The 27,338-nt window shown below is 44.9% G+C and overlaps 1 protein-coding gene across 1 annotated transcript in view; it reads left to right on the top strand.

Moving 5' to 3' along the window:
• The window catches only part of STK32C (serine/threonine kinase 32C), a 293,893-nt gene that overhangs the window by 245,749 nt on the left and 20,806 nt on the right, over window positions 1-27,338 (top strand). Inside the window, exons 3-8 of the mRNA XM_040361363.1 lie at window positions 3,063-3,214; window positions 8,727-8,900; window positions 13,220-13,257; window positions 14,103-14,192; window positions 19,175-19,278; window positions 21,556-21,672. Of these exons, the coding sequence (XP_040217297.1) occupies window positions 3,063-3,214; window positions 8,727-8,900; window positions 13,220-13,257; window positions 14,103-14,192; window positions 19,175-19,278; window positions 21,556-21,672 (675 nt within the window). The remainder of the gene's footprint in view (window positions 1-3,062; window positions 3,215-8,726; window positions 8,901-13,219; window positions 13,258-14,102; window positions 14,193-19,174; window positions 19,279-21,555; window positions 21,673-27,338) is intronic.

The following is a 27,338-nucleotide window of genomic DNA, read 5'->3' on the forward strand; positions in this document are numbered from 1 at the left end:
ATGCCTCACTGTGCCCATGCCTCACTGTGCCCATGCCTCACTGTGCTCATGCCTTACCATGCCCATGCTTCACCGTGCCCATGCCTCACCGTGCCCATGCCTCACCGTGCCCATGCCTCACTGTGCCCATGCCTCACTGTGCTCATGCCTCACCGTGCCCATGCCTTACCATGCCCATGCTTCACCGTGCCCATGCTTCACCGTGCCCATGCCTCACCGTGCCCATGCCTCACCGTGCCCATGTCTCACTGTGCCCATGTCTCACTGTGCCCATGACTAGACTTACGTTTAACATGGGAGTATATAGAAGGGATGCCCGGCTTCGAAAAATCTGTGTTTCCCGGCCGTAGGTCCCCCCGACAGCAAACTTTGCACACTTGTAGAGGAGAACTGGTGCTACATGTGTTCTGGTACCGGGTCCCCAAAGTTACTAGAGTAATGACCGTTTAACATGGGAGTCTATGGAAGGGGTGCCCGCCATTTATAAAATCGGTGCTCCCCGGCCGTAGGACCCCCGGACAACAAACTTTGCACATTTGTAGAGGAAGAGTGGGGCTACATGTGTGCCAAGTTTGGTACCGGATCCCCAAATTCCAGGAGATTAGGCACAAAAAGGTGACTCGAGTATAAGCCGAGGGGGGCATTTTCAGCACAAAAAAAAATGTGCTGAAAAACTTGACTTATACTCGAGTATATACAGTAGATTGATCACTAGAAACAGACGATCTCTCTCTACTCCTGTGACAGAACAGGGATCTGTTTACATTGATAGATCCCTGTTCTGGCTCTCTGTGTATAAACAAAAAAAGAGCAACAATTTTGAAAAAAACAAACAAACAAACAATTTTTTACTTACTATTTCCTATAAAAAAAATATCCCCTCCCCCAAAAAAAACAAAACGATCAGGTCCGCGGGTCCCGCGGTCACGGAGCTTCGGAACGGGTCGTTTATGTGCAGGAGGCAGTCCTTAAGTGGTTAAATGAAACAAAATAAATGAAAACGTATTTCCGCAGTAACTAAATAAATGTATTTATCGAACGAAACTGAATTTCCAAAACAAAATATTTCAGTGTGCACATTTCTAGTAGGCATATATCCCCTATGATAATCAGCGCCATCTAGTGGCCATAGTGCAGTATCTTCCTGATTTACTCTGTTCTGTGAGAATGAACCTGGACATGGAAATAAAATAGGCTAATAACATTTGTTTTTGTCCCCATTCACATAGAACAAATTCACATGCAGTTTCACAAGAGTAGTTTTGCATTTTTTTTTTTTAATAAATACACCAATATGCCTGCTTGTGCTTCCATTCTTATTGTTCACATGTTTGGTAACTGAATGTATAATGATGTTTTCTACGTAATTATAGCTCATCATCATAAGTCACTCAGGTTACTCAATACCAACAGCTTCAGGCTAAAGATCCCCGTTCTCACCTCCTGAGCGCATCTGCAGGTGCAGAGGAAGCCGGTGCACCTTGTACCTTTGCTCTTTTCTAATTATTTCACTGACAGGATGGTTTATCGCTGGCTTGCATGGTAAAGCTCATATTAAGTATCTGTCAGCGTGTAATAATGGATGTTTTCTTCTATGCAGCAACTAACCTTCTCCGTATTTTTGCGCACAGCAGTCTGGAGGAATGATATTTCTGGAAGTACATTCTTCATGAGCGCCTCCAGTGATGGATGAGGGAGGGCCCCTTCCTGAGTGCTAGTCATTCATATTCAGTTACTGCTGTTTAGACGACAACAGAAAATGCATCTCTTCTTTATTGCAGATTATGACAAAATACATTGGCCCGGATTCAGAAAGATCTGCCTATCTTTAGGCGGGCGTAACGTATCTCATTTACGCTACGCCGCCGTAACTTTAAGAGGCAAGTCCTGTATTCAGAAAGAACTTGCGGACGAAGTTACGGCGGCATAGCGTATATGGGCCGGCGTAAGCCCACCTAATTCAAAATAGGCTGGTAGGGGGCGTGTTGTATGCTAAATAGTCGTGACCCCACGTAATTGACGTTACTAACGAACGGCGCATGCGCCGTCCGTGAAAGTATCCCAGTGCGCATGCTCCAAATTACGCCGCAAATAGTCATTGCTTTAGACGTGAACGTAACTTACGCACAGCCCTATTCGCGTAGGACTTACGCAAACGACGTAAACGACGCAAAATTCGACGCTGGCCCGACGTCCATACTTAACATTGGCTACGCCTCATATAGCAGGGGTAACTTTACGCCGGAAAAAGCCTTACGTAAACGACGTATATCAAAGCGTCGGGCGGACGTACGTTTCTGAATCGCCGTATCTATCTCATTTGCACATTCTACGCGGAAATCTACGGAAGCGCCCCTAGCGGTCAGCGTAAATATGCACCCTAAGATACGACGGCGTAAGAGACTTACGCCGCTCGTATCTAGGCAACATTGAGGCGTATCTGATTCAATGAATCGGGCGCCGAGATGCGACGGCCCGCATTCGGAGTTACGACGGCGTATCTGGAGATACGCCGACGTAACTCCTTTCTGAATCCGGGCCATTATGTTTACTGCTTAGATTTAGAGTGATTCTAAAGTTTGTCTTATACTAACCTACTCTGTGCAATGGTTTTGCACAGAGCACCCCCAATAGTCTTCTTTTTGGGTCCCCTGCCGAGTACCCCATTGAGGCTTGCTCACTTGCTAATGCATAGACTACATTAAAGGGGTTATAAAGTAGGGTGACCAAACATCCCCGGTACGACCATGGGGGCACTTGAGAAGAGGAGGAGCCATAAATCCAAGGGACCCCAGAAGAGGAGGATGAGGCCACTCTGTGCAAAACCCTTGCACAGAGGAGGTAAGTATGACATGTTTGCTTATAAGAAAAAAACAAACAAACAGCTACCTGCTCTTTCCTCCCATTACCTATTATTAGAAGACATTTCTATCCATGTCTATTTATCTGGGAGATTCCGATGTACAACACTTCATAATATGTTGCCACTTGTCTTTTGAATGTAAGAATTACTATTTGTTAGCTTAGTAATCCATTTCCCTTTCTTTGTTATATCATCGTAGGTTTGCATTGTTCAGAAGAAAGACACAGAGACAATGTATGCCATGAAGTACATGAATAAACAGCAGTGCATTGAGCGGGACGAAGTGCGCAACGTTTTCCGGGAGCTGGAGATCATGCAGGAAATTGAACATATCTTTTTAGTTAATCTTTGGTAAGTCATTTTTCTTTTTAACTTGCGACTTCATTCTGTCAAAGCAGAATTATGAACAGCGGCATTCTGGCACAGCGTCGCATCTTGCATCTTTTACTAGGTAACTAGGAGAAAGGCTGGGATGTTTGTTCTCGCAGTTTTGTATTTTTAGACTCAAGCCGAGTGTACACACGGGCCGGAATCTCGTCAGGGAAAAAACGTTGTTTGTCCTGATGAGATTCTTGGCAGGAATCTCATGCCCGCCGAGTGTACACACTCCTTTCGAAAGAACCGTGGTTCTTTTGGAAAGGTAAGAACGCGGTGGCGTCATTGCGTACGACGAGCATGCGCTCGTCACATTCGATGCCGTTGCCGCCATCTTGCCAAGATTTATAAAAAAAATGTTGCTTGTCTTACAAAACGCTCTCAAACCAAGTTACTCTCAAACCATGGTTTTACTGTAAAAGAAAATGAGTCCTGCCCTAATTAATGGCATGTCGTTGATCGATAGCTCGTTTTCAATCTTTATGTTCCGACATTAAATTTAATTGCATATTTTATGACACTGCTGTGAAGGTTTGTGAGTCTCAAAACCCACACAAAAAAATAACCTTGAAAGTGACGACAGATGTGCCCATTTATGTGTGTAAATACAAGCGGTTTTATTGCTGCCTGGAGCGGGGATGGGTGCTGTGTGTGCCGCCTTTGGTACTTTTATTAAGTGATTAAAGAACAACTCAAGGAAAAAAATAAAATAAATCTGCAATCATCTAAGGCCATCCACGAAAAGTCAGAGAATGTGCTAAATTTACCTTGAGTTCTATGTTATCCATTGTAGCCAATAGGCCTTTTGCATTGAACCTGTGGCCTCTTGGCAGCGCAGTTTGAAGGAATTTAGGGGCCCCAAGCAAAATGGACACGGAGGACCCCCCAACCCCCCCCCCCCGCACGCAAATCCCCCCATGTTATATTTACTCTCCCTGGCCCCCTCCCTCCCTATGTTCTTTTTACGCCCCCCCTCCCTACTGGGTCCGTACTGCACGGCAGGAGATTCAGTTTCCTGTTCATGGCCGGACTGAAAGGAAGTGAGCACTCAGTGTGCACTTCCTGTCAGTCCGGCTGGGAACAGGAAACTGAATCTCCTGTACCGCACAGTACCCGGCTGGAGTCCGGACTGACAGGAGGAAGGAAGAGGAGCTCAGCCATGCTACAGAGAAGGGAAAGTGACGACTTGAGGCAACAGTGCTGCACCACTGTTATAGGAAGGGCGGCAAGGGCCCTGCTTGGGGCCCCAGGCCAACTCGGGGCCCCAAGCAATTGCTTGGTTTGCCTGTCTTGTAGCGACGGGCCTGCCTCTTGGCACGAGAGCTTTCTGTGTAATTTCTGCACCCTCTCTCTCAAAGGGTGGTGCTTGGAACCATGGATCCCTTGTCTTTTTTTTCCCTGGGCTTATATTCAGTTACATTCAATAATAGAATATAGAGAGCCTGCAGCATATAGGAAGGGCGGCAAGGGCCCTGCTTGGGGCCCCAGGCCAGCTCGGGGCCCCAAGCAATTGCTTGGTTTGCCTGTCTTGTAGCGACGGGCCTGCCTCTTGGCACGAGAGCCTTCTGTGTAATTTCTGCACCCTCTCTCTCTCAAAGGGTGGTGCTTGGAACCATGGATCCCTTGTCTTTTATTTCCCTGGGCTTATATTCAGTTACATTCAATAATAAGTGTACATTGGCAACCCCAAGGTACAGACAGCAACGGGACTCGAGTGACTGGATGGAAGTTAGAGGACCACGTTTCCTGGATGACCTTAAATGTAAACCTTTGATGGCAGTGTGCCTTCCAAGAATTATAGTAAGTAGATATACAATACTGTGCAAAAGTTTTAGGCAAGTGTTAAGAAATGCAGTAAATTAACCACTTCGCGTCCACGCTATAGCCGAATGACGGCTACAGCGCGGACCTGCTTTGCCGGGAGGCCGTCAATAGATGTCCATTCCTTCGCACGCTCCCCGCACGCCCCCTGCAGGACATGTGGCACACGCTGTGATCACTGAGACTCGGGTGATCACAGATCCGAGTAACGGGCCGGTCCCTTACCACGTGATCAGCTGTCAGCCAATGAGAGCTGATCATGTGATGTAAACAAAAGCCGATCACCGGTTCTTGTGCAAGGGACATCGGTCCCAAAGAGGAACAGACACAGGCACCTCATCTGTGCCTACCAGTACCGTCCTGCCAGTGCACACAGTGCCAACCAGTGCAAAAAAGTGCCACTTGTTATTAATGCCCACGAGTGCCACAGATCAATGCCCACTAAGTGTGGTGCCAATCAGTGTCACCTACCAGTGCCGATCAGTGCCCAGTATTGCCACCCATCACTGCCACCTATCAGTGCCCATCACTGCCACTTATGAGTGTCACTTATCGGTGCCCACCAGTGCCACCTATCATTGCCGTTCAGTGCCACCTCTCAGTGCCCACCAGTGACGCCTATCAATGCCCATCAGTGCAGCCCATCGGTGCCCATTAGTGTAGCCCATCAGTGCCAATCAATGCAGCCTCATCAGCGTACACCAATGAAGGCCAAAAATTACATGTTTGCAAACTTTTATAACAAAATATAAACGAGTTTTGTATTTTTTTAATTCAGTCTTTTTTTATTTTTTTAACCAAAAAAAAACTGCAGAGGTGATCAAATACTACCAAAATAGTAAGTAAACCCCGCGTTTAGGAGGTAAAAGTGAGGCTGCAGCCCCCCAAAGGAGATTCTAAAGAATATAAGGGTAAAATGGGGGTAGTGGCGCTGCCTAATCCTGAAGGGTACCTACAGGCCCCTAAAGGGGATAAGAGTGAAGAAACTCTGATCATAGCAACTTGCTGGGATCAGAGTCTCTTCACTCTTATCCCCTTTAGGGGCCCGTTGGTAACCCTTCATGATTAGGCAGCGCCACTACCCCCATTTTACCCTTATAAATACCACCAAAAGAAGCTCTATTTGTGGGATTTAAAAAAAAAAATCATTTGGGTACAGTGTAGTATGACCGCGCAATTGTCATTCAAAGAGTGAGAGCGTGGAAAGCTGAAAATTGGTCTGGGCAGGAGGGGGGGGGGGGGGGGGTTTAAGTGCCCAGTAAGCAAGTGGTTAAGAATGTTTTCAGAAATAGAAGTGTTAGTTTATATTTATCAATTAACAAAATGGAAAGTAAATGAAAAGAAGAGAAATCTAAATCAAATCAATATTTGGTGTGACCACCCTTTGCCTTCAAAACAGCATCAATTCTTCTAGGGTACTGTAGGCTTGCACACAGTTTTTGAAGGAACTCAGCTGGGAGGTCGTTCCATACATCTTGGAGAACTAACCACAGATCTTCTATAGATGTAGGCTGCCTCAAATCCTTCTGTCTCTTCATGTCATCCCAGACAGACTGCATGTTGTTGAGATCAGGGCTCTGTGGAGGCCAAACCATACCTTCCAGGACTCCTTGTTCTTTACTCTGAAGTTAGTTCTTAATGACACATGTTTGGGTTCGTTGTCCTGTTGCAATATAATCTTGGGACCAATAACCATTGATCATGACCAAATATCCCGTCTCAAGTGTCTCTTTATTTTAGGTATTAGTGGCGGTTGTAGGGGGGGCAGCGCAAAGAAGGTAAAAAAATCTTCAGCCTTTACAGCCACTTTAAAAAAAAAAAAAACACTGAAAAACTTTTTTTCTTTTGGCAAAGTTCCTGTACTGCATAGGTGACAAATGCCTAATTTCCACTGAGCGGACCGGTTCGGTACGGTACGCTATTTGGGTGTTTCCATTATGAAAGCGGCCCATACAACCGAACCATACCGCACCAATCTGGGTCCTGCTTCAGATGTGGGGCCATAGAAAATGGTACGGTTCAGTTAGGGCGGAGCTACTGGCTTCACACAATACATTCCACTGATTGGTGGACACGCTAGGCATTTTTTCGAAACCCTGTATGGCCCCTGATGGTCCGACTTGCAGTGGAAATGCTCAACAGAACAGACCGGACCATTCTAACCGTTCCTAACAGTACCGACCCGAACTGATCCGCTCAGTGGAAACGAGGCAAAAATCAATGAAAGGGCAGCAAAGGAAGGAGGATAGTTGCCAAAAAAATTTATTTTCATAGGTGTGGGCAGTCTTGCATTAGGGTGTGCACCCCAAAGCTCCAACACATATGCATTTGAAATATTTGCCGGCCTCTTCACCACTCTCCATCCTGAAACAATGGGATGAAGGGCGAGTAAGGGAGCACATGGGGGACCTGGGCAATAGAAGGAAGAGTAACAGGGAAAGGAGGGGTGGCATAGATTAGTACCTGTAACGGTCACCACCGTTTACGACCTTCCATCCCATCCAAGACAGCTTATCGACACTCCAACCAACAGGACCCGATCCATCCCATTTCCCCAGAATCAAGACGAGACACACAGCTCTGTACTTGTTCCAAAATGAAGACAACTTTAATGGTTCACTCTCAGCTTTTATACAGTTTTCAAGGCACATGAACAATCAAACTATCCACCCACACCCTGGGGGGGGCTTCAATACATCTTCCGATGTCTAATTGCTAAACATTCTAGACATCTCGGCGCCGGGCTATAATTATCATGACCTAATCACTGCACATTCCTTCATTAACAGAACTCAAACAAAACACCATCACACAATGATCTCTTCTCAATCCACATCCCTAGACAGACGTTCTGTCTCCGCATACAGCTTGGCAAGTTCCATTACACATCTTATATCAATAGAATTCACACAAAGCAGCATCACACAATGAGAGGTCTTTCAGAAGCAGACTCAATTAGCATGTCACTAGCCAGGGCTAATCATAGAAATGAGTCACTATTGACTGGTTGGGTCACAATTAACCAACAACTTGCAATATCTCAAGATCCTGCAATATGAACTATCAGTGATGTCCCCTGTCCTGTAATTTAGGATATAATTTCTCAGTGACCCTATGGCCCTATCGGACATAAGGTGACCCTAGACATAAGACTCCTTGGTGACACCGGTACAGGAGTACCCCTCATCCTCACAAAGTCTCTGTTTGTCCCGGGTCATTCTGTTACAGTACCGATCCCCTATATTTTCCTCCTGTAGCAGCTGAATGTTGACAAAAGTGAGGAGGAGGAGAAGCCTAGTTTCAGCTGCTGCAGGAGGAAAATACAGATCGGTTCCACCAAATTCCACCCCCCGCCACCTCTCCTGTCCAGTTTCTAAGGGTCGGCAAGGAAGGATTTTGGTTTACCTGTCACCTGCCCACCATTGACAGGTTACCAATCCCAGGATTAGGGTGTGCCCAGGCACACCTGGCACACCCCTTGCGCATGCCTGTGGTTATTTTATTTTCTGGAATGTTCTTTTAATTGTGCCTAGAGAGTGTTTCCAGTGCTTCTATTGTTATAATAACACTTTGTGCAATTTATTGCATTTTTCTTTTAACACAAGCAGTCAATCAGGTCTTCTAATAGCAACAAAAAGTCACCCTCACTATGTGTATTGTTTTGCAGGTATTCCTTCCAGGATGAAGAGGACATGTTTATGGTTGTAGACTTACTCTTGGGCGGAGATCTTCGATATCATCTACAGCAAAATGTCCAGTTTACGGAGGAGACTGTTAAGCTGTATATATGTGAAATGGCTCTAGCTTTAGACTACTTGAGAAGTCAACATATAATCCATCGGTAATGTCAGATGAGTTTTCCAAGTTTCAACCATATAATGCCAAGAGCAATTCTTGGCGGTAATCAAGGTCACCTTATCAGAAATCAGCTTTCAGCAGCCCAGGATTGTCGGTTTAGGACTGGTTCACACCTATGCATTTTTTATAGTGCATTTTCAGTTTTGCAGAAACACACTACTGTCCATTTAACCACTTAAGACCCGGACCTTTAGGCAGCTAAAGGACCTGGCCAGTTTTTGCGATTCGGCACTTCGTCGATTTAACAGACAATTGCGCGGTCGTGCGACGTGGCTGCCAAACAAAATTGGCGTCCTTTTTTTCCCACAAATAGAGCCTTCTTCTGGTGGTATTTGATCACCCCTGCGTTTTTTTTTTTTTTGCGCTATAAACAAAAATAAAGCGACAATTTTGAAAAAAATTCAATATTTACTTTTTGCTATAATAAATATCCCCCAAAAATATATAAAAAAAAATTGTTTTCCCTCAGTTTAGGCCGATACGTATTCTACCTATTTTTGGTAAAAAAATCGCAATAAGCGTTTATCGATTGGTTTGCGCAAAATTTATAGCATTTACAAAATAGGGGATAGTTTTATTGCATTTTTATTATTTATTTATTTTTTGCTAATGGCGGCAATCAGCGATTTTTTTCGTGACTGCGACATTATGGCGGACACTTCGGACAATATTGACACATTTTTGGGACCAGTGTAATTTTCACCCAAAAAATGCATTAAAAATGCATTATTTACTGTGAAAATGGCAATTGCAGTTTGGGAGTTAACCACAAGGGGGCGCTGAAGGGGTTAAGTGTGACCTCATATGTGTTTATAACTGTAGGGGGGTGTGGCTGTAGGTGTGACGTCATTGATTGTGTTTCCCTATAAAAGGGAACACACGATCAATGACAGCACCACAGTGAAGAACGGAGAAGCTGTGTTTACACACAGCTCTCCCCGTTCTTCAGCTCCGGGGACCGATCGCGGGACTCCAGCGGCGATCGGTCCGCCGGTCACGGAGCTTCGGACCGGGTCGCGGGCGCGTGCTCGCGACCCACGACTTGAAACGTGAAATCTTTTTTTTTTATTCTATGCATTAAGATGAAAAAACATCTGATGTTTTCCAGCCCCCCCCCGGTTTACTTACCTGAGCCCTCGAAAGTCCCGTGTCATGAACTAGCAGGCTTCTCGACTGGGCTTTTTGGCTCTTCTCGGCTCATTCATTGGATGATTGATAGCAGCGCAGCCATTGGCTCCCGCTGCTGTCAATCAAACAATGACGCGGTGCGCTGGGGGGGCGGGGCCGAGTGATACAGTAAATAATTATTTAAAACTTTTTGCTATAATAAATATCCAAAAACAATATGTAAAAAAAAAAAAAAATCTTCATCAGTTTAGGCCGATATGTATCCTCCTAAAATAGGGAATAGATTTAAGGCATTTTTATAATTTATTTATTTTTTACTAGTAATGGCGGCGATCTGCGTTTTTTAGTGGGGCTGCGACATCGCGGCAGACAGATCGGACACTTTTGACACATTTTTGGGACAATTGACGATTACATTTTGTTTGGGTACAACGCCACAACGACCGTGCAATTTTCAGGTAAAGCGACGCAGTGCCATATCGCAAAAAATGGCCTGGTCATTAAGGGGGCAAATCCTTCCGGGGCTGAAGTGGTTTATCGGGATGCGTGACGCATGCCAACCCTTCGAAAGAAAACAACACCACTCTCCAACACACATCAGGACCTGACACTTCCCTTGCCTTATGACAGGTCATATTTAATGTTTAGGCGTCTTTTTCTCCCGAGTGGTTACCTGTAATCATTTCACATAACTGAGATCCTCCAACCCTCTTATTTTTAGACCATTTGTTGACCTATTTTTATTCCAACCCATCAGCATTAATAAACAAGTTACAGAACATTTTCCCCAAAGCAGAGAACTGGGACCACTATTTACAACCTTGCTCTTTTTCGAGAAAGCCCATTTAGGGGGCTGATTATTTGGTACTGGATTTACCTTACCAAATTTGGTATGTGTTAAAACCTGGGGAAAAAAAAAACTCTTAAACCTGCCATACACGGTTCGAATTTTGAAAGAATTTTCTTTCGAAAATCGTATCAATTAATTTTCATACGAATTTCGCACCATTAATGGGCTGCAGCAATAGCCGATTTTCACGCAGCAATCAAATTTGAGGAATCGGACACGTTGGAAATTTTTTGAAAAACTAACGATTTTCTAATCAATGATGGGAGAATCGTGCGAGAAATGTAATATAAAAAAAAATGCGCATGTGCAAGAAATGAAAATTCCCAGAGAGAAAAGAATATTCACGGCCATGAAAATTATTTTCTGTAGCAATATGAATGCTTTTTTTTTTCTTAATTCTCTTTATTATTTTCTATGGAAGAGCCCTGGGGCCATCATAAAAAAAAATAAAAAAAATCTGAGTTTCAAAGTCAGAATTCTGAGATTAAAAGACAGAATTCTGTGTTTCAAAGTCAGAATTCTGAGTTTCAAAGTCAGAATTCTGAGTTTCAAAGTCAGAATTCTGAGTTTCAAAGTCAGAATTCTGAGTTTTAAAGTCAGAATTCTGAGATTTAAAGTCATAATTCTGAGATTAAATCTCAGAATTCTGAGTTTGTAACTAAAATAGATTTACAGATTTATATCTAGAGCACAATACTTGTATATCTGCAGAATGATGGTCTATGGGTGTTACTACATTATTGCTAATTGCTCCTAAAATCCTCCTAATATAGACTACTATATTTAGAAACTCAGAATTCTGAGATTTAATCTCAGAATTTTGACTTTAAATCTCAGAATTCTGACTTTGAAACACAGAATTCTGACTTTTAATCTCAGAATTCTGACTTTGAAACTCAGAATTCTGACTTTTAATCTCAGAATTCTGACTTTGAAACTCAGATTTTTTTTATTTTTTTTTATGATGGCCCCAGGGCTCTTCCATAGCAGAATGATAGCAGTAAATCCTCCTAATATAGACTACTATATTTAGAAACTCAGAATTCTGAGATTTAATCTCAGAATTCTGAGATTTAATCTCAGAATTCTGACTTTGAAACACAGAATTCTGTTTTTTAATCTCAGAATTCTAACTTTGAAACTCAGAATTTTTTTTTTTTTTTATGATGGCCCCAGGGCTCTTCCATAATTTTTCTGATGATTGTCAAGACAAGTATTCTTACAAAAGATAAAAAATAAGCATTCCAGATATTAAATACAATCAGTGAATTTGTGTACATACAGTGCATTAACTTGCCCCAACCAAATCTCCCTTAACAACCCCCCCTCTACCCAGACCACCCCATATGCAGTTATACTTCTATTTGTGTTGCCCCGAGTAGGGGAAAATACCTTAGTCTGGGCACCTATTAGTGCATTAGGTAAGGGAGAAAGAGATAAAAATAGGGACGGAGAGAGGCGGAAACCAGCGTTTCCATACCTGGCATTGGGAAATCAAGCCCACGAAAACCGCAGAGGAAAAAAAGAAAATGAAAAAAGGCAAAGAAATCCAAGGGGGTTAGATGTAGGAGCTCCAATGCCTTTAATATTGTAATTTGCTAGATATAAAGGGGATTTTCCAGTTCCTGGGAGGGTGGGGGTCCAGGCCCGGGGCAACATGAAGGCTTGGTCGGCCGAATTTCGAAAATCAATGGTGGCATCATCGGATCACAAAAAAAAACGAACTTTCTGATTTTGAAAAGAAAATTACCGTATTTATCGGCGTATACCGCGCACTTTTTTGCCCTGAAAACCAGGGCAAAATCGTGGGTGCGCAATATACGCCCATACCCGCTTTCCCACGCCGTACAGGACGTCCAGGACGTAAGCGCGAGAGTAGCCAAGCCTGCCTGACTATACACGAGTGTACTGCGCTCGGTATATGCCGGCGCAGTGTTCAAACTCGGCGCGGGAAAGCAGGGGGTCGAGCGGGGAGCACACCGCAGAAGGACGCCAGACCCGACGAAAAGGACACCCGAAGCCGCAGACGGACACCGGACCCGACAAGGCCGTCGATGGACGCCGCGCAAGACACTAAAACTGTAAGTACTAAAATGTTTTTTTTACAGGAATGCGGGACCACTTTAGGGGTGCACGCTATACGCCGGAGCGCGCAATACCCCGATAAATACGGTAGTTCAAAATTTGACCGTGTATGGCCTGCTTTAGGCAGCTGACAGTGATCTTGATTTACATACCTTACAATGAACTTGAGATGTGAATAATAGGGACACAGGGAAATCTTGATATCTCAAAAATTAAACCCAACTTTTATTGTGTTGCAGAGATGTAAAGCCAGACAACATTCTCCTTGATGAACAAGGTGAGCAAACAAAGCCACGTGCCTCGATTACACGCTCTCTAGTGACACTTGAAGGTGTCTTGTTATTGTGTGAAGTAGCGGTGTATGTGTTAATGATGTGGTTTTTATGTGCCTCACTAATAGATTTATATGATGCGCAGATAATGAAGCAAATCTCTCAATAGTTCCACATTGAATAAAAGGTCACTTAAGAGCACAGCCCAGATGTATTCTGACCGTATAGCTCATTGAGATATTGAAAGCAAGAATGTGGGCATATATAGTCAAGGCCTAGAACTAAAACAACTTAAAGGGGTTGTAAAGGTTCGTTTTTTATTTTCTAAATAGTTTCCTTTAAGCTAGTGCATTGTTGGTTCACTTACCTTTTCCTTTGATTTCCCTTCTAAATGTCTGAATTTCTCACTTCCTGTTCCTCCTCAGTAAGCTGTTCTGGCTGACTAACCCCCAGCCAGAATGGCTCGGATGATGGGGGCAAGCTTACTGAGGAGAAACAATGTTTCATGCAAGCTCAGTTGTGCACTGCAGCACAACTGATTGGCTCCTAGAACTGTCCCTCCCTCTCCCAGTCTGAGTGTTGTGGTCCATGGTATTAATGAGGCCAATACCAAGTCCACTTGACGCAGTTACATTATCAACTTTTGTAAATGCATTAAATATTTTTCAGCTGAATAATTCCGTACGTGAAATTCATTCACAGTCTGTTTCTTTAGTTTGTACTTTGTCATCACCGGTCAACATTTTACATCCATTGCCTTCTGAGAGGTTGTGAATAGATAAAAGGATGGTTATATGATGAACGTGAACCTCGTTTCTTGTCTGAGAACTTGTTCTCTCCTGTTCCCCAGGCCATGCTCATCTGACGGACTTCAATGTGGCGACTATAATCAAAGACGGCGAAAGAGCTACCGCATTAGCTGGAACCAAACCATACATGGGTAAGGAAGGGCAGACTATGTACTATGTATGGATAGATATGTCCAGCTCTTGTGTGGAAAAGTTTCCTGTTGGGGTTCTGCTCTGACGCACTGCTGGGCGTTGGGTGGGAAATCACATACTGAAGATCTGCTTTAGGAATTGTGCATACGGCACACACACACACAGTACATGTTTCCATTGGCATTGATTTATGTTGTGATGATATATTTTATATTGATTTTAAAAAAAAAGTACATTAAGTACATGCCAGTCAAGACATGTTTGCATAAAAGTGTCTGTAACGAAACTTCCCACACTCTGCTTAAAGTGGAGTTCCACCCATTTTTTTATGTTTGTCTGTGCTGCATGCCCTAATCTCATAGTGTTCAGAATGGACAATTTTTATTTATTTTGTTGCTTGTAAATACCTTTATTTTGTAGTCCTTCATTACTTCCTCCTCCTTATTAGCCTAGGCTATTAAGTCACAAAGCTATTCGCAAGGGTTTCTGGGATAGGCATCATGTATCCCAGTAGTCCTTGCAAATAAACCTGACTGAAACCTATTACATCGCTTGTGCAGCACTGAGCATGTGCGAGATCTGCAAGGCTGAAATCCAGGAAGTCATACAGTCTGGCTTCATGATGCCCACACTTAAGATGGCCACGGTCTATTTCTAGATTATAAACTAACTAAATGCTCTAACAACCTAACAAAACGGACCTTAGTTTACAGACTAACTTTACTAGACTACATTAAGCTTGTGTATTACAGGGGTATTTATATTTAAAAAGTGAAATTGTGGGTGGAACTCCCCTTTAAGTGCTTTCGTCATATACCGCTTCCTTCCAGTCTGAATATAAATATCAGATATTCCAAACGTTGACAACCAATAACTAGACGGTACTCGTTTTGGCTGATGAACATGAAGGCCCAGATTCTCGTACGAGTTACGCCGGCGTATCTCCAGATACGCCGTCGTAACTCTGAGCCCGAGCCGTCGTATCTATGCGCCTGATTCTTAGAATCAGTTACGCATAGATTTGTATTAGATCCGACCGGCGTAAGTCTTATATGCCGTCGTATCTTAACTGCATATTTACGCTGGCCGCTAGGGGCGTGTACGCTGATTTCCGCCTAGAAATATGTAAATCAGATAGATACGCCAATTCACGAACGTACACCCGGCCGACGCAGTACAGGTACGCAGTTTACGTTAGGCTTTTCCCGGCGTAAAGTTACCCCTGCTATATGAGGCGTAGATGAAGCGTACCAATGTTAAGTATGGACGTCGTTCCCGCGTCGAATTTTGAAAATTTTACGTCGTTTGCGTAAGTCGTTCGCGACTAGGGCTGGGCGTCATTTACGTTCACGTCGAAAGCATTGGCTTCTTGCGGGTTAATTTGGAGCATGCGCACTGGGATACTTTCACGGACGGCGCATGCGCCGTTCGTAAAAAGCGTCATTTACGTGGGGTCACATTAAATTTACATAACACACGCCCACATCTACCACATTTGAATTAGGCGGGCTTACGCCGGCCTATTTACGCTACGCCACTTTGGTTTGAGAATACGGCACTTGCCTGTCAAAGTTGCGGAGGCGTAACGTAAATAGGATATGTTACGCCCGCACAAAGATACGCGCTTCTACGTGAATCCGGGCCGAACTGTTTATTGAAACACAGGTATACAGAGGTAACACTCGGGACAATCCCGCCCCCCGCCCCCCTTTGCATTCAGGGCAGGGTAGCCTGTCCAATCAGCAGGGAGAGCTGTTGGAGGAATTCCCCCCCCCCCCCACATCTAATCTTCATACACATCCCATAATACCCAAGGCAGAAAGACACAATAGAACAATGGAATAAAGCCACACCCCAAACGACCCAGCAAAGAGTCCCCAACAGTATCAGACAATATACACTATATACATATATACAACATTCCAGTGTGCTTGTACAGTGAGTCTGATTAGTACAGATCAGACTGGGGTTCTCGGTCACCCTGTGCCCCTCTTAGGCCGCATACACACGGTCGAACATGTCCGCTGAAACTGGTCCGCGGACCAGTTTCCGCGGACATGTCCGACCGTGTGTACGGCCTAGCGGACAGGTTTCCAGCGGACAAAAGTTTCTTAGCAAGCTAAGAAACTTGTCCGCTGTAAACATGTCCGTCGGACATGTCCGATGGTTAGTACACCTAATCGGACATGTCTGCTGGTTATGACGTGTAACCAGCGTCCCGAAATCCTGCGCATGCGTCAAATTGATTCGACACATGCGTGGAAGCATTGCACTTCCGTGTTTGAGAACGTCGGTGTCTTCTACGTCACCGTGTTCTCTGTCCGCAGGGATTTTGGTCTGGTGGTGTGTACACACATCAGACCAAAAGCTCCCAGGAGACATGTCCGATGAAAACGGTCCGCGGACCGTTTTCATCGGACATGTCTCCTCGTGTGTACGGGGCCTTAGGGACACAGGGTAACTTAGACATAGGAGGTACATGGGGAGCTGAAACAAGGGTTTGCCAACCTCTCCAAGGGATTCTGGGTTCCACGTAGGGTGACCACATTTCCAAACTACCATTCAGGGACACCTTCCCTTCCCAAAAATCAGCTTGTGCTGTAACTAATCACAGCACAGTGATTGGGCACAAGAGGCGGGATTTATGATTTCTTCAATCGCAAGCAGAGGGCAGGATTGTGCTCCTCCAGGCATTCCCGGGCAATCCGGGACACGTGGTCACCCTAGTTCCACGGCCCCCCCCCCCCCCGCCCAAAGTGACTCCAGTCACAATGTCAAACCTGCATTATAGCTTATTCACACTTCAACATTCTCTTAACCACTTAAGGACCGGACCAATATGCTGCTACATGACCCAAGGGGTTTTTACAATTCGGCACTGCGTTGCTTTAACAGACAATTGCGCGGTCGTGCGACGTGGCTCCCAAACAAAATTGGCGTCCTTTTTTCCCCACAAATAGAGCTTTCTTTTGGTGGTATTTGATCACCTCTGCGGTTTTTATTTTTTGCGCTATAAACAAAAATAGAGCGACAATTTTGAAAAAAATGCAATATTTTTTACTTTTTGCTATAATAAATATCCCCCAAAAACATATATAAATATATATTTTTTTCTCAGTTTAGGCCGATACGTATTCTCCTACATATTTTTGGTAAAAAAAATCGCAATAAGCGTTTATCGATTGGTTTGCGCAAAATTTATAGCGTTTACAAAATAGGCAGGGGATAGTTTTTTTGCATTTTTATTTTTTTTATTTTTTTTACTAGTAATGGCGGCGATCAGCGATTTTTTTTTCGTGACTGCGACATTATGGCGGACACTTCGGACAATTTTGACACATTTTTGGGACCATTGTCATTTTCACAGCAAAAAATGCATTTAAATTGCATTCTTTATTGTGAAAATGACAGTTGCAGTTTGGGAGTTAACCACAGGGGGCGCTGTAACATTTAGGGATCACTGTGTATGTGTTTACTAGTGTAGGGGGGTGTGGCTGTAGGATTGACATCATCGATCGAGTCTCCCCTATAAAAGGGATCACTCGATCGATGCGCCGCCACAGTGAAGCACGGGGAAGCCGTGTTTACATACGGCTCTCCCCGTTCTTCAGCTCCGGGGAGCGATCGCGACGGAGCGGCTAAAAACAAATAGCCGCGCCGTCGTCCCGGATCGCTCCCCGAGCGGACCCGACCTCCGCATGTACCGGGGGGGTCCCGATCGGACCCCCCACCCACGTCTAGGCAGGCATGTACAGGTACGTTGATGTGTGTGTCCGTGCCATTCTGCCGACGTAAATGTACATGAGGAGGTCGGGAAGTGGTTAAGGTAGGGTGACCAGACATCCCCGGTATCCGGGGACAGTCGCCTGATTGAGGACATTGTCCCCGGACCAAGTCTGTCCCCGGTTTTGTCCCCGGATTGGATTTGAACAGGGGCTGGGGCAATTTCAAGACAGTGCAGAATTAAAAAAAATAATTCTGAGTTACACACCCCCACTCCGCCACTCCTACTAGCTTAGGGGGGTGTATTTTTTCCCATTATCTGCGCCCCTTTCTGATGGTCATGTGCTCCTATACTATAATACAGCTGCAAGGGGCATGTAATTCTTCTGTGTACCGGGCGCTCCGTCACTCACAGCCACGCCTCCTGGCCCCGCATTGGGCAACTGTATCATATGAGCAGGTTCAGGAGGCGTGGCTGTGAGTGACGGAGCGTCCAGTACACAGAAGATCGCGGCTCTGTAATTCAGCGGCACGGAGCGCCCGGTACATAGAAGAACGCGGCTCTGTAGCTCAGCGGCATGGAGCGCCCGGTACATAGAAGAACGCGGCTCTGTAGGTCAGCGGCATGGAGCACCCGGTACACAGGAGATCGTGGCTCTGTAGCTCAGCGGCATGGAGCGCCCGGTACATAGAAGAACGCGGCTCTGTAGGTCAGCGGCATGGAGCGCCCGGTACACAGAAGATCGTGGCTCACAGACACAGATATTTTGCAAAGAAGGATGGAAAAAATATCCCTCTCTAGATGTGCAAAGCTGGTAGAGACATCCCCAAAAAGACTTGCAGCTGTAATTGCAGTGAAAGGCGGTTCTACAAAGTATTGACTCCGGGGGGCGCCATACAAATGTACCCCCCACACTTTTCACATTTATTTGTAAAAAAATGTTGAAAACCATTTATCATTTTCCTTCCACTTCACAATTATGTGCCACTTTGTGTTGGTCTATCACATAAAATCCCTAAAGAAAAACATTTAATTTTTGGTTGTAACATGACAAAATGTGGAAAATGTGGGTATGAATACTTTTTCAAGGCACTGTATTATTTCTGTCCAGATAATTAAAAGTGTACAGCGGCAGTGCCAGTAAAGACTTCTGTTACAGTATATAAATATCATCACTATCTTGTGTAAATGCAGCATTGCCTTTTTTAAATTGTATGTTCTATGTACACACTCTAACCTTTTGTATTTTACCCGCAGCTCCAGAAATTTTTCAGTCTTTTGTTAATGGGGGAACTGGCTACTCGTTTGAGGTGGACTGGTGGTCATTAGGAATAATGACATTTGAGCTACTCCGAAGCTGGGTAAGATTTCATTTTACAGTTCATTAGAAATTGAAGTATCCTAAAGCTGGCCACACATGGGTCTCCGTTTGGCGCCGTTTGGAAATGCTCGGAAAAAACGTGGAAATACTCAGTTCCCGAGCCTTTCCGAGGTTTGCCAAGTTCAGCCGAGCTGTCCTCAAGCCTTTCCGTGTGTTTTCGAGGCTCTCCGGTGCCCCTCCCCCACCACTGGCCGCATGCGGTATTGCATGTCATTGAGGTCAATGCGGAACAAATTATGTTTGTTTCCATTGACTTCTATGGGGAAACTCGCTTTGATATGCGAGTACTTTGGATTACGAGCATTCTCCTGGAACGGATTATGCTCCTAATCCAAGGTTCCACTGTAGAAGTCAATTGGTAGATCAACCTCTGTTCAACCACAGATTGAAATTTGACTGCTCCCTGCTGAACCAGCCAAATTCCGATCCATGTATGGCCATCTTTCTATACCAGTTAGATGTTATAAGTCATCATTACTAGGTAATGGTCTGATAGTTGGATGGCAGTAGTACATGGACATTAGATTATCATTGTAGACAACTGGAGGTGGTCTGAGTGGCTCTAGAACATCATGCACCTCATCCCGATTATTGGAAATATTGAAAGAGGATTAATAAAGAAATCATTTTATATAACTTTTATGTACCAATTATTTCAAGCACCACTATAATCCCAATCCTCCTCTTTCAGTATTAGATTATCATTGTTTAGCCTAAATTTTCAATATTCAACATCCAATATGTGTGTTGTTTAGGATACAATATAAAGATAAGAATATGATGTGCAGTGCTGTCCTTATCTAAGTAATCAGAAGAGAGAACTGTCCAAATTTATTTTAATAGTAAGATTTTCAGATGATATATGCTTAGTCCTGGTCTTACTTTCTGACCCACTTAAATACAAAAGGGACCAACTGACGCTCAGACTACCTCTACCTTCCAGGACACATCACATTCATTTTTGACTACACATAGGCTTTTGGAAGATAAACTGCCTGTACTAGCAGGCCCGTCGCTACAAAACAGGCAAAACAAACAATTGCTTGGGGCCCCGAGCTGGCCTGGGGACCCCAACTTCCCCCTCCCAGGCTGTAGCATGGCCGAGCTCCTCTTCCTGCCTCCTGGAGTCCTGTCAGTCCGGCCAGGTACCGCGCGCGGTACAGGAGATTCAGTTTCATGTTTCCGGCCGGACTGGCAGGAAGTGCACACTGAGTGCTCACTTTCTTTCAGTCTGGCCGGGAACAGGAAACTGAATCTCCTGTACCGCACGGTACCCGGCACGGGCACCATCTGATAGGGGACTGCGGACCCATAATGATAGAACACTGGACTGACAGGAGGAAGAGAAGCTCGGCCACGCTACAGCGGCAGCCTACAGGGAAGAAGGGGAGGTGAGAATAGAAAAACATAGGGACTGGGGGGGGAGTAAGAACATGGGTGTAAAAAAAAAAAAAAAAATTTGTGAAGCGCCAACGTAGGCTTTGCGTGCGGGGGGGGGGGGGTTGCTTGGGGGCCCCCATTTTGCTTGAGGCCCCCAAATTCCTTCAAACGGCCCTGTGTACTAGATGATACAATCATGGACTTTTGCAGAGACTCCTTCCTATTATCTTCCACCTTCTTCCTTTATCTTTATACCCTATTCTATACACCTGGGAAACCCTAACCCCTAAACCCCTAAACCCCTAAACCCTAACCCTAGGCCCTAACCCTAACCCTATTTTCTTTCTTCCTCAACACTTTCGGCTCTGGTTTCTTTTAACCCTTCCCCCCTCTCTCTACTGATATAGAAATGGGAAGCACTTTGTCTTAGCTGCATACAATTTGCAGCATCTTTTTCCTCTCAATTCAATGGTGATGGCCTTTTTCCTTTGTGTAAGATGGTCACCACTTATATTGTTGCCAGTGTTACTATGTTTATGACCTCAAAAGTTATGCTATCAATGCCAAAGATTAAACTTTTATGTGCTCCCAAAAAAAAGAAAGTAAATTTGAAAGAACTATTTTGGCTTAAAGGGGTTGTAAAGGTAAAAAAAAAAAAAAAAATCCTAAATAGCTTCCTTTACCTTAGTGCAGTCCTCCTTCACTTACCTCATCCTTCCATTTTGCTTTTAAATGTCCTTATTTCTTCTGAGAAATCCTCACTTCCTGTTCTTCTGTCTGTAACTCCACACAGTAATGCAAGGCTTTCTCCCTGGTGTGGAGTGTCATCTACCTTATTAAAAAATACATTCATTATATTCTCTTTTTTTTTTTATAGCGACCGTATGATATCCATTCAAACAGTTCAGTGGAATCTCTGGTCCAGCTATTTAGCACAGTCACTGTCCAGTACTCCTCAGTCTGGTCGAAGGACATGATTGCACTCTTACGGAAGGTACTTTTTCTGCTTTTTCAGTTTGTAAATAAACATTTTCCATATACAGTAGTTTGTATTTAGGAATTGGTACCAATTTTCCTAACCACTGTGAAAATCAAATCAGCAGCTATAATGATTGGTTGGGGTTTAGGCAAAAAGTGAGCCTAGAGTCAAAACATAGACTTAGGCCTCGTACACACGACCGTTTTCCACGGTCGTGTGTATGTTTTTCGTTGAGAAAACTGTTGTGGATCTCGACGAGAAAAAAAGAGAACATGCTCTATTTTTTCTCGTTGGGAGTCTCAATTTACTCGTCGTGTTTCTCGTTGGGGTGATTTACAACGAGAAACACGTTCGTGTTCATGCTTAGAAATCCGCGCATGCTCAGAATAAAGTATGAGATGGGAGCGCGCCTTCGGTAAAAGTAGCGTTCATAATGGAGATAGCACATTCGGTACACTGTAACAGACTGAAAAGCACGAAGCGTCTCTCACCAAACTTTTACTTAACACGCAGTAACATGAGATTAGCAAAAACAGCCCCAAGGGTGGCGCCAGTGGAATTGAACTTCCCTTTTATAGTGCCGTCGTACGTGTTGTACGTCACCGCGTTTGAGAGTGACAAGATTTTGTCTTGACAGTGTGTATGCAAGGAAAGCTTGACAAGAACCTCGTTGAGGAAAACAACGTTTCTTTTACGACGAGATTCTCGGTCATGTGTACGAGGCCTTAGAGTCCAAGGACTCCTTTACACTAGCTTTGCTCTCTGAAGAGAGATCCATGCTCAGATTGTTCGTAAGAGAGCATTGACAGGTGGTGAGGAGGCATTCTATCAACTCCTCATCGCCTGCTTTTACCCCTTGAATTTCTCCCTAGCTCACCGCAACCTTGTGCATTGCACCCGGTTGCAGAGTAACCACATTCACCTGAATGCAGTAGCACCTGCCAAAAGCCAAAGCATCGCAGCTTGTGTACACCCTGGCCATAGGGTGACCACATTTTCAAACTACCATTCAGGGACACCCCCCTTCCCAAAAATCAGCCTGTGGTGTAACGCATCACAGCACAGTGATTGGACACAAGAGGCGGGATTTATGATTTCTCCAATCACAAGCAGGGGGCGGGACTGTGCCAGGACAAGTACTGTCAGTGAGTAAAGCAGTGATGTGGTGGCCTTTTTTGGGGGCATTAGGTTGGCTTGGGGGGTGGCTGTGTCAGTTTTATTCCGGGACACTGTATTGTCCTGGAATTAAGGTGCCCGGGACAGACCTGCAAAATGCGGGACTGTCCCGGGCAATTCGGGACACGTGGTCACCCTACCTGGCCACTGCCTATCCAGCTAAAGTGGAGAAATTAGGGGGTGGACAAAATTCTCGGCCTTGGGGTTTTAACATCCCCAATCTCTAGTGTGAACGAGCCCATAGTGTATTTATTTAACCAAAAACATCCATAAGTATAGGTCAACGTGTTTTGGGGGTTCTCAATCAGGGGTCTCCAGACTTTCTAAGCAAGGAACCGGTTTACTGTCCTTCAGGCTTTAGGGGGGCTGGACTGTGGCCCCCAATTTCTCACTGCTGATTGCTAAGAGCCGTCTCTGTATGGTAACATAACAAGAAAAAATATTATAGATCCTTCCTTGGTTCAGATAGATTGGTGCAGGAACTTTTGACAAGGGGTCTTCATGCACCATAGGGATTTGAAAACCAAATGATGAAGAATGAAGACAAAAATGGTTAGAACATAACTATTAAAAGAAAAGCTCTTCTGGCCAAACTTCTCCTCTGGGTCACAGGTTGCACTTATTTCTGCAATCTTGTGACCCAGATTCACCCGGCAGTGAGCTAAAGTCTGCTGTTGGCTGGATAATGTTGGGATCCACCCAATTGCCTGGTCAGCAGCTGCCTCAGCCTATCGGCACACTGCTGAGCTGCCAGATTCTCCCAGCCTCGCCACAGCCCGACGCTCCCGTGAGTGTTGGAGCGGCAGAGCAGAGAGCCCATGACTGACCATCGCCACTCTCTGCTCAGTAAAGACCAAGAACTGTGTGATCAGTGGTCATGTGATCGCTTAGTTCTCGGTCTCTGAGCCGGCAGGGGATAGTTGCAGCATTGGAACGTTGCTGCAGCCATATAGATGAGTATATATGTTTGTTGTTATTAATATTGTGCACTTCTCCTATAATATAATCTATGTAATCATTAGACTGGCCTTTCTCAACCTTTCTACTCCAGAGGAACCTTTAGAGCCCTTTCACACTGGGGTGCTAGTTTTAGCGGCGCTTTACCGTCGTATTAGTGGCGCTTTTCGGCTGCTAGCAGGACGCTTTTAACCACCCGGTAGCGGCCGGAGAAAAAGGTTAAAACTGCCCGTGTTGCGCCGCTTCCGAAGTGCTTTACAGGGGCTACGGAAGTGCTCCCCATTCAATCCAATAGGCAAGGGCGGTATAGGAGCGCTCCTACACCACCATGAAGATGCTGCTTGCAGGACTTTTTTTCCCGTCCCGCAAGCGCACAGCCCCAGTGTGAAAGCACTCAGGCTTTCACACTGGGGAAGCATAAGAGGCAGTTTTCAGGTGCTTTACAGGCACTATTTGTAGACTTGAAAAGAAAATGCAGCATCGGTCTTTGAGTCACGTGTCCTTTTTTCATAGATGCATTGGAAACACAGCAAAAACATGGAAAAAAAACCGCATATGTGTTCTTACCGCATTTTTGCAATGGAGCAGTGTGAAAGCAGCCTAAAAAAAATGGCTCTTGCAATGGCCATTCCTATAGACAAGAATGCCGTTCCTATAGACAAATAAAAGTCTCTGCCAAGTGGTGTTGACCCTAGAACTATGCAGGCAGATGGGGCGGGGGGGGGGGGGGGGTTCAATCAGCATACCTCCCAACTCTTTGAGATGGGAATGAGGGACACCTACTAGCAAACTTATGTAGGCACAGAGAACGCCCCTCCGCCACACCCCCTTAAAGGAAAATAAACCAAAAAAATATATTTTAATTAAGGGCCAGATTTACATAGAACAGCGGCGGCGTAACGTATCGTAGATACGTTACACCGCCGCAAGTTTTCATCGCAAGTGCCTGATTCACAGAGCACTTGTGATGAAAACTACGCCGGCGGCCTCCGGCGCAAGGCGGGCCAATTCGAATGGGCGTGTGCCATTTAAATTAGGCACGCTTCCGCGCCGGACCTACTGCGCATGCTCCGTTTCGTAATTCCCGTCATTTTTTCGAACGGCGACGCACTTAGCGTAATTCCGTATTCCCGGACGGCTTACGCAAACGACGTTAATTTTTAAATTTCGATGCAGGAACGACGGCCATACTTTAGACAGTAATACGTTTGCTGACTAAAGTTAGGGCAGCTAAAACGACGACTAACTTTGTGACGGGAAACTAGACTAGCGGCGACGTAGCGAACACGAAAATCCGTCGTGGATCGCCGTAACTCCTAATTTGCATACCCGACGCTGGTTTACGACGCAAACTCCCCCCAGCGGCGGCCGCGGTACTGCATCCTAAGATCCGACAGTGTAAAACAATTACACCTGTCGGATCTTAGGGATATCTATGCGTAACTGATTCTATGAATCAGTCGCATAGATACTCTGAGAGATACGACGGAGTATCTGAGATACTCCGTCGTATCTCAGCTGTGAATCTGGCCCTAAATCCACAAGGGCTTTTTTTTTACCACTACTATTCCATTATATTGGCTTTTAAAATGTACAAATGCAGCAATTTAGAAATTGGATGAAAGGTTTAGCACTGGGAAACACTTTTTGATAGATAAAAAGTGCATTTTATATATAACTATATAGATCAGACCAAAATGAGGGACAAATGAGGGACAGAGGGACAGAGGGACATTGCTCCAAATCAGGGACAGTTGGGAGCTATTTCATCTTCATGAAACAGGATTCTTCGCTTTTTGAAACTGCAATCAAAGTGGAGACTATAACGGTACCACGATTCCATGTTTTGATTGCACATGAACAAAAGAAACGTCTCATTATTTGTAGCTAGCTTGTGTTTGCAATTTTATGGAAGTAGAATCCTAAATTTTCTTTGATTGCTCTATTCTTAGCAACCCATCCGTAAGTGAAACTAAAGTAAAAGCATTTAAGATCTTTTGAAGTCATACTGGTTCTTAAAAGGACTAGTAATGATGATGATTTGAACTGTATGGCAAATTAGTTATGGGGCAATATTGGGCGATCAGTTAGGGGGTGTATAATTGTAAAATGGTTTATGTCATGGACCTTGGAGTGCTGGAGTGTTTCTACTTGAAATCCTAATTCATGTATTTCAGAAGATGGGACATTACTGACAGTTCATTGCAGGAGATATTGGACACATTACAAGTGGTTTAGTTTGTCATGACTAGATCAATAGGACAATGACCCTTCAATGCTTAGCTCAGGCTATTGAAATGCTAAGTGGAGCCGGCTTGTGAAATACCTTGTTATTGTGTTCTGCAGGTTAATAGCTGTTGTCAGAGACGGGACGTCTCTGGGAGATAATTACCTCCACTAAATTACTTTTAGAATGTGATTGAAGTTCATTGTATGTGTATTGTATCCTAGGTTACTGAGTGGACAACCAAAAAAAGGGAATGTTCCCGCCAGGGGGGGTTTTAGCGACATAGCATATTGGTCAATGTAGATAAAGATATAATAAAATATAATCTTTGTTCGTACAATGAATGAAATACAAACTATTGTGTCACGTACCTTACCAGAGACCGAAGTGCTGGGAGGGCTTCCCTTGCGACTAAGTGCAGAGCGCCCACTGAAGGTGGCACAGGGAGTGCTATACCCAAAGAGGCAGGAATTGCCAGCTGCGACAAGCTGAGGTGATGCTGGAGATCAGCTGGTGAGCAGGGTAGACTGTCAGGCAGGGGTTCCCCTGGAAGTACCAGATGAGGCTGTGCAGCAGGGAGAACCTGAGGCGGAGTCAGAAGCCAAGCCGGAAGTCATACATAGGTTAGCAAGCAGAGGTAAAGTCACTGGAACAGGTCAAAGGACAAGCCGAGGATCAAGCCGGGGTCATACACTGGATCAGCAGACAGGAACAGAATACAGGAACAAGCCGAGGATCAAGCCGGGGTCATACACTGAATCAGCAGACAGGAACAGGATACAGGAACAAGCCAAGGATCAAGTCGGGGTCATACACTGGATCAGCAGACTGGAACAGAATACAGGAACAAGCCGAGGATCAAGCCGGGGTCATACACTGAATCAGCAGACACTGAAGGTCTGCTGTGATAGGTAGGAGGAGAACCAGGAGAGAGCAGAGTCTTGAAATCCAAGAGAGTGGAGTTTTTTGAGGAGGAGGGGATGGTCAACAGTATCAAAGGCCGCAGAGAGTCAAGTAGCAAGTTGCGTTTGTTGCGTGTAAAGCAGCCCATTAAAATGGATGGACTGTTCCATGTGTGACACACTACAGGCCTGTGAGTCGGGGGTAAGACGGTGAGTACATTCGAACTCTATGGGGTTGATTTACTAAGACTGGAGAGTGCAAATTGGCTCACCCGGAAGTGGGAGCGGGTACCTGTCAAAACCAGGTACCCGTTCCCCCATCCCCCCTAAAAGGTGACACATGTGGCACCAGAGGAGAAGGGGAGGAGGCAGATGAGCAGAGCTTCCCCTTCTGGGTGGAGCTCTAGTTTAAATATTCA

Source organism: Rana temporaria, chromosome 8 (genome assembly GCF_905171775.1).
Source record: "Rana temporaria chromosome 8, aRanTem1.1, whole genome shotgun sequence".
Classification (NCBI taxonomy): domain Eukaryota; kingdom Metazoa; phylum Chordata; class Amphibia; order Anura; family Ranidae; genus Rana; species Rana temporaria.